We start from the raw sequence: 8,224 nt of genomic DNA, 5'->3' as shown, positions 1-8,224 counted from the left end.
GCTCAACGGTAAGGATTTTTTTTTCTGCTGTCCAGGTAAAGCCAGTGGTTTGGATTTCTATCTGCTCTGCCAATGTTTTTACTGTCCCCAACACACATACAAATATCTCTATGAATCTATATATTATATATATCTATATTTATATAATGTTTATATTGAATATTAAATATGCATTTAAAAGCATTCAAAATATTATACATCAAAGGGATAGTTTAACCAAAAATGAAAATTCTGTCAGTAATTACTTACCCTCATGTCGTTCCAAACCTGTAAGACCTTTGTTCATCTTCGGGAACACAAATTAAGATATTTTTGATTTCTGACCCTGGATAGATAGCAATGCAACCACCAAATTCAAGGCCCAGAAAGGTAGTAAGAACATAGTTAAAATAGTCCATGTGACATCAGTGGTTCAATCGTAATGTTATAAAGCTATGAGAATATTTTTCTTGCGCGAAGAAACAAAAATATCTTTATTCAACAATTTCTTCCCTTCCGTGTCAGACTTATAAGGTATCCGAAAATTCAGCTTTGCATCACAGGAATAAATTACATGTTAAAACCTATCAAAACAGAAAACAATATTTTAAATGATAATAATATTGTACTTTTTTACTGCATGTTTGATCAAATAAATCCAGCTTTGTTCAGCATGAATAATCCTTATTGTTGAGCCCTAATACATGTGACTCTGCCTCAAAATTTGGCCAAACAAGGTTTCTTTGCTGTCTTAAAATGCCGTCTACATAGGTAGCTCACTAGATATTTGAACAGTCTCTCATGACTCCAGCATTTCTGTCCTAATGACTGATTTCCATGGTTTAGTAATTACCATATGACGCAAAAAAACTGCAAAACAGCACAAACAATCAAAAATTGAAACTGGCTGACTAAAAAAAGGCAGATGACAGATGTTTTTGTGAGCAGTTTGATCTCTATGGTATTAGTCAGTATTTACTATAATCGGTAGTTATGTGCACCTCTTAAACTTTAAATATATATATATATTTTAAACACATTTTATCCATATTTCTTATAAAATAGCTATGACTTTAAAAAAACAACAATGATTTCAATGACACGTTCACACAACTCTCACACCAGGACAAGACGCTGGGCCTAGACTCCATGAAGGTGTCGTATATCAAAAACACGACACGCATTCCAAGCGCGCCAGAGAGTCCCTTGCCGTATTGCAGTCAGGTGACCAAATTTCATTATAGAAACTCATAAAGAATAAGCCAAATGAAAAGATGGTCCCATCCTCTAAAACAAACCGGCCAGAAGACTGAGCTTTTGCTCTATCCTGGCATTTGCCGTCGGAAAGGTCAACGCGGGGTTGGTCCACACAGGATGGCCTTTCAAACAGTGACTGGTTTGAAAACATCACAGAGGAGGATGAGCTGTAGTCTACCATGTAACAGGATTCTGGGGGTTAATCATGGCAAGACGTGTCATGGGCCGTCGCAGTGCTCTTTTATTCGGTCAGCATCATATGGTCCTATAGAGCTACATTGAACTCTGTGATCAAGAAGTCAATGTAGTCCTTCTCTTTGGTTTTAAAGGCCTCCGCGATGAGACGTGCGGCTTCCCGATGTTCCTTTCCTCTGAGAGACACTCCATTCACCTCTAGGATTACTTGACCCACCTTCAGCTGTCCACAGTTGTGAGCCGAACCACCTCTCTGTGGGAGAGAAAATGAGAGATAGTTTGAGAAAATTAAGACAAATTGCTTTAATGGTTGAGTTTGAATCAGACCGACTATGTTCATAAAAGGAAAATAAGGCTGTCAGTCTGATTTGGTGCAAATACAGGTCGGTATTTAAAGCAGACTCTGAGAAGAAAGTTATATTCCTTCTGGGCAAAAATTGATTTTAGATTGAATATACACCATTTGTTTGTGCATTTCAACTGGGAAATCAAAGAAGGATGTATTCAGCAAATTTGAAAATGAAAATACAATCAATGCATCACTGAGTGATTCCAGGTGGAGAAATGATTGATAGTTTGCTGAAAAACCCAGAATAAATCACATTAGAGAGACTTGAAACATTGTTTAAATCTGAAATTAAGTTGTTCATTTGCTGAGTTAAAGGAGAACAACAATTTACAAATAATTAACTCATCCCTTTGTAATCCAAGATGTTTGTGTCTTTCTGTCTTCAGTCGTAAAGAAATTACGGTTTTTGAGGAAAACATTTCAGGATTTTTCTCCATATAATGGGCTTCATTGGTTCCCCTGATTTTGAACTTCCAAAATGTAGTTTAAACGCAGCTTCAAAGGGCTCTAAACGATCACAGCCAAGGAAGAAGGGTCTTATCTAGCGAAACGATCGGTCATTTTTTCGGAAAATAAACATTTGTATACTTTAAGCACAAAAGCTTGTGTAGCACAGGCTCTGGGATACGCATCCACGATGCTACGAATTAGTAATGGGTCGTTCTTGAATGATTCTTTCATTTTGAACTAATCTTTAATGTGACTCAGGAAGAACGAGTCTTGGGGAGTGATTCCTTAAGTCGTGCATGCACAACATCCTATTAGGTTCTGTACTGGAATTAGTTCACCTGTTTCGAGTCTTTGGGTTTTTCGAGTCGTTCGTTCACGTGATGAACAAACGACTCAAACCCGAAAACTTGTCAGATAAATGGTGAGACGAGCTAATCATAGACTAAAGACCCGGGTAAACAATGAATTAATGTTTTCTGTTTCTTATAGCATTATAGTTTTGTTTTGTTTGTAGTGTGATCAACGTTTGTGTAAGCAGTAGATGTGTTAGGGAGGTAACACGTAACATTTTAATTATATTTTGCTACAATGAATGAAATGACTCGAAATAAGATTCGTTCATTTTGCTGAGTAAGACTTAAAGGTCTGAGTCGGTAAAATGATCCGAACTTCCCATCACTACTACGAATCTCATGTAAGTTCATCGTCTGTGTACTGAGTATGGCGAAAAACGCCATCTTATTTTCTCCTACAACTTGAGAGGGGGACATTGTTTAAAACTTGTATCTTAGTCTTTGTGCGTTCGCTTTGTAAACACTGGGTCTGTGGTTCTGCCTACGTTCCGCGTGATCTTTCGTCGTGATTCAATAGTATGTAGCATCGTGAACGTGCATCCCAGAGCCTGTGCTACATGAGCTTTTGTGCTTAAAAAGTATTTAAAAAAAATTATTTTCCGAAAAAAGTATCGTTTCGCTAGATAAGACCCTTCTTTAGAGCCCTTTTTAAACTGCATTTTGGAAGTTCAAAATCGGGGCACCAATGAAGTCCATTATACGGAGAAAAATCCTGCAATGCTTTCCTCCAAAACCATAATTTCTTCACGACTGAAGACAGAAAGACATGAACATCTTGGATGACAAGGGGGTGAGTAAATTATTTGTGAATTGTTGTTCTGGAAGTGGACTTCTCCTTTAACGTTTCTGAAAAAGTTAAAGTGTATACTGTACTGTTTTTTGTTAGTTTAAATGAAATTGAAATAAAAAAATAAAGCTAAACAGAAATAACCTAATAAACAAAAGTAGATAAAACAAAAAAGTAGTACAATTTAAACTAAACTGGAAATGAAAACAGAAAATGTGAAAAATAAACACATTAACTCTTTACAATAAGGTTACATTTGTTAACCTTTGTTAACTAACTTTAAAGAAGATTAATAAATAATGTATCAAATGTATTACTCATTGTTAGTTTATGTTAATGCATAAAATACATTAATAAGTACACTAACTAACTAATAAATAAACTGCCATTCAAAAGTCTGGGATCAGCAAGATTTTTCATGTTTTTAAAAGAAGCATTTTCTGCTCATCAAGACTGTGTTTATTTTATTAAAAATACAGAAAAAAAGTATTATTGTGAAATATTTTTGCAATTCAAAATAGTGGTTTTCTATTTTAATATACTTTAAAATATAATTTATTACGGTTATGCAAGGCTGAATTTTCAGCATCATTACTCCAGTCAGTGTCAAATGATCCTTCAGAAATCATTCTAATATGCTGATTTATTAACAATGTTGGAAAAAGTTTTTGAAAATGCTTAATATATTTTTTTGGAAACAGTGATACTTTTTCAGGATTATTTGATGAATAAAACATTAAAAAGAACAGCATTTATTTAAAACAGAAATCCTTTGTAACAATACACACTGTCATTCAAAGTTTGCGTCAGTACATTTTTTCTTTCTTTCTTTGAAAGAAATTCATACTTTTATTCAGAAACTTTTAAACGGCAGTGTATATAATGCCAAAATAACAATGAAAGGGACATTACAGACAAAAATATGAATTCTGTTATATAACCCCAATGTTCCAAACGTGTATGACTTCCTTTCTTTTGTGGAACACAAGAGAAGATACTAGAATGTTGTGGTGTAAACAACATTGGACCCCACTTACTTTCATTGTATGGGCACAAAAAAGTCATTTTTCAAAATGTTGTCTTTTGTGTTCCACAGAAGAAAGAAAATAATACAGGTTTGCAACAACATGAGGGTGAGTAAACAATGAAAGGAGTTTGATTTTTGGGTAAACTATCCCTGTAAGAGATAGTGCCATCTCATTCAAATAATCCAACACCAGTTTCTGTGAACACTTGATAACACCACAGAAAAGTTTGTTGTCTTTGCAGAATTTCTATACATCCATGAAAGTATCTACAGACAATTCCGAACTGAAAACAAACCGGAATATACTGAGTTTGTTCCTTTTAACTAGATTTCTGAATCCCCAGCTTCCAAAATCCTAATTTAACCACTTTAATCCTTGCTCTGAAACTACCAATCATAAGTCAGCCTGCTTCAGAGAATGACAGCACTTGCACAACAGGAAGTAGTAACCTAATGGAGGCTAAAATGCAAGAGTCATCCACTTAGATCTCACCAGCACCTCATCTTCTTTCATTCACCGGCTGAAAATGATCGAAACAAAAGAGCTCCACATTATCTAATCTACAGCCGCTTTTGTTGTTGGATTTTCATTATGACGCTGATGAACCGACTGCAGCCGGGGAATTAAAACCCACTCATGCCTGTCCATTTCTTTCCTCCCCAGACGCACTTTCTCGTCTCTCAATCGCTTTCATTTACTTCCTTTCTTCTAGCTTACTTTCACCGTCTCTTATACTCTTACTTTTGCACTCCTGTTTTCATGCCCCTGCTCTTTTTTTGTCTCTCGATCTTTTATTAAGAAGCTGCTGATTTGCTGTTAAATCAACGGTAATCAGCGGCACTGTAATTGCAGATTCGTCTTTCACAACCGAAGCCGGCCCCTTCTTAAAAAGCACATCATTTTCTCTCCAGCACAAGTCGGATGTAGAAACACAGAGAGCCTTTCATATATAAACCCACCAGTTTTCCCACAAGCCTGTTTGACAGACTGCTTGAGATTTTAAGTGCTAGAAAAGACAATGAATAATCCACTGCCAAAATGGCGTCAAACATCAACACCTGCTTCTTGCTCTACAGCTGTCCACAACTGGAGGTCTGTAACATGTGCTCCTGCGCACATTATTTAATTCAGCAAGGCTGTTGGCGCTCTTATAGACCTTTGTACGACTGACGACAGGGAGCTCATGATTGGGACTCATTTTGTGTCTGTCATTGTCTCAGTCTCCGCACCGGCTTTTTTTAGACCTGACAGAGGGTTTTGAAATTGTATAATCAGCTGTAAAACCTGGCAGCCGCCCAATATGAAGAACCACAGGGTACTATTGTGATTCATACTCAGGTTCGGTATTGTTAAGGTGAACTACAACAGGAGAAAAAGTGCCATGTTGCTAGGATGTTGGTCAGGGTGCTGTTATCTCGTTGCTAAGTGAAATTTAAAAGTTGCTATGTGGATCCTGGGGTTGTCTTGGTGGTTGCTTATTAAACCAAGTCAAAAGAGCCCGCTAACAAGTCTCTATGACGTTATGGTTTCTAGATATGACTACTGTTGCTCCCGTTTTACCATCTTCCAGGTGACAATCAAACAGTAGAACAGTAATAGTAGAACAAAATCCTCTCGTCAAGCTGTTTGTAGAACAAATTAGTTAAATATAATAAAAATATATTCAGTAATGTTTAGTAGTTTTACTTTTAAAGAAATTAATATAAAAGATGTTAAAATATTAATATTTAAAAACATTGCATCATGGAAGCTGCCATGTTGAGATCACATGACCAGTAGAATATTATTTTATCTTAGTACCCCCATGTTATTGAACACTTTTGCTCATGGAATAAATTAGAATAAATTAAGACAAAAAGCGTTTTCACAGTTTCCTCAAAAATATTAAACAAATCAGCATATTAGAATGATTTCTGAAGGATCATGTGACACTGAAAACTGAAGTCATTCAGATTTGCATCATAGGAATAAATAACATTTTAGAATATTTTAAACCAGAACAATTATTTGATTTGCAATATTTACTATTGCAATATTTAATATTTTTACTGTATTCTGACTAGTATTTTCGATCATTTTACATACACATAAATATATGTACTGTATATTTGTATATGTATATATTTTACATATATATTATATTAAATATTACTATATATTTAATATTTATACTATATATTATATAGTATACAAAAATACAAATATAAACAAAATATATTAAAAATATACATTTTTATTATTTTAATTATTTATATAAAGTAAGGTAACTGCAAAAAGTAATGGATTCTATTATACTAAGTGAAAATAACAATATTCTATTTAGACTATGTTAAAATAGCATTATTTTCTTTGCAATAAGTGTAAATAGCAGATGCTGTTTATACTTAGTGCAGAAAATGGCAGATATTATTGTAGTACATTATAAAACAGCTTGCAGCAATAACATATTGAGTGTAAATTATCATATTTCTCAAAATGTGGATAAAAAGTGGATGTCGCCCTATATTGGGACAATAAAGCCCTCCCTATACCTACTCCTAATAACACTTTACTATTAAACATCCAAAAGGCACTTTATTTCCATTTTTTAAAATATACTACCAGTCAAAAGTTTTTAAAGAAGTCTCTTCTGCTTATCAAGCCTGCATTTTTTTAAATTGAAAGTACAGCAAAAACAGTAAAATTGTGAAATATTTTAACTATTTAAAATAACTGTTTTCTATTTGAATATATTTTTAAAACGGAATTTATTCCTGTGATTTCAAAGCTGATTTTTTATCATTATTACTCTAGTCACATTATCCTTAAAAATCCTTTAAATTTTCATAACGATAAAAAACGTTTCTTAAACAGCAAATCACCATATTAAAATGATTTCCGAAGGATCATGTGATGCTAAAGACTGGAGTAATGATGCTGAAAATTTAGCTTTGATTACAGAAATAAATTACATTTTAAAATATATTCAAATAGAAACGCTGTACTTTGGATTAAATAAATGCAGGCTTGGTGAGCAGAAGAGACTTCTTTTAAAAAAACATTAAAAATCCCACTGTTCAGAAACTTTTGACTGGTAGGGTAAATAGCCTCTGCCAACAAGGTGAGATATTTGCATTTAGTGATAAAATAACCCTGTATATGGGCTACTCACCTGTATGGTAACGATGCGTGGGAGGGGCTGACGTGTGTTTGCCCCGCCTTCTATTGCAATGCCCAGAGTGCTGGCGCTTTTTGCCACTCTCACTAGAGTGGACATGGGCTCCAACAGACCCGGCTGCAAGGTAGATTTACAGACAGATTAGAGGCAGGATGGAAAAGATGGGAAGAGGAGAAGAAAAAAAGAGACACAGGAGAGTAGCAAATCAAAGAGAGGGAGAGAGAATGAAAGGGAACAGAGATAGGAAGCAAAGACACATTTGGCTTTGATGATGCACATTGCTTTGTATCTGACAGCCTAAAATAGGGCCACAGGAAGTGGCTTACGCCCAACCACAGTGTCCTCAGACAGCACTATTAGTTCACTCTGTGAGAACAACAACACAGCTCATGCGTATAAGAAAGCTGGGAAGCAAATATCTAAAGGACGGCCAAAAGGAAGACGGACGTGTCTTGATTCAGCACACTGAGATTGGTTTTTCAGAGAGTTGTTGGATCAGTGATATGAGATGAGGTGAAGTGGACGAGTAAAAACAGAAATCTAAAGGAAATGTATGTACCAAAAGAAGAAAAGTGAAAATTAATTGTTAAAAGTCAAGCACGCTCAGAGGGGCGGGGGCACAGATTTATGCGACTGCACTCTTCTGTCAACACGCTTTCATTCTCATTC

General features: G+C 35.1%; 1 protein-coding gene across 2 annotated transcripts in view; it reads right to left on the bottom strand.

Annotated features, from left to right (window-relative positions):
• The window catches only part of whrna (whirlin a), a 115,398-nt gene continuing 107,174 nt past the window's right edge, over positions 1 to 8,224 (bottom strand). For both annotated transcript variants that reach the window (XM_051093523.1, XM_051093524.1), the window contains 2 exons: positions 7,550 to 7,672; positions 1 to 1,684 (listed from right to left, as the gene is read on the bottom strand). In XM_051093523.1, the coding sequence (XP_050949480.1) occupies positions 1,502 to 1,684; positions 7,550 to 7,672 (306 nt within the window). In that variant the 3' untranslated portion in view covers positions 1 to 1,501. The remainder of the gene's footprint in view (positions 1,685 to 7,549; positions 7,673 to 8,224) is intronic.

Source organism: Labeo rohita, chromosome 21 (assembly GCF_022985175.1).
Source record: "Labeo rohita strain BAU-BD-2019 chromosome 21, IGBB_LRoh.1.0, whole genome shotgun sequence".
Classification (NCBI taxonomy): Eukaryota; Metazoa; Chordata; class Actinopteri; order Cypriniformes; family Cyprinidae; genus Labeo; species Labeo rohita.
Note: the sequence above shows the minus strand (reverse complement) of the source record. Positions and strands in the feature narration are given on the sequence as shown.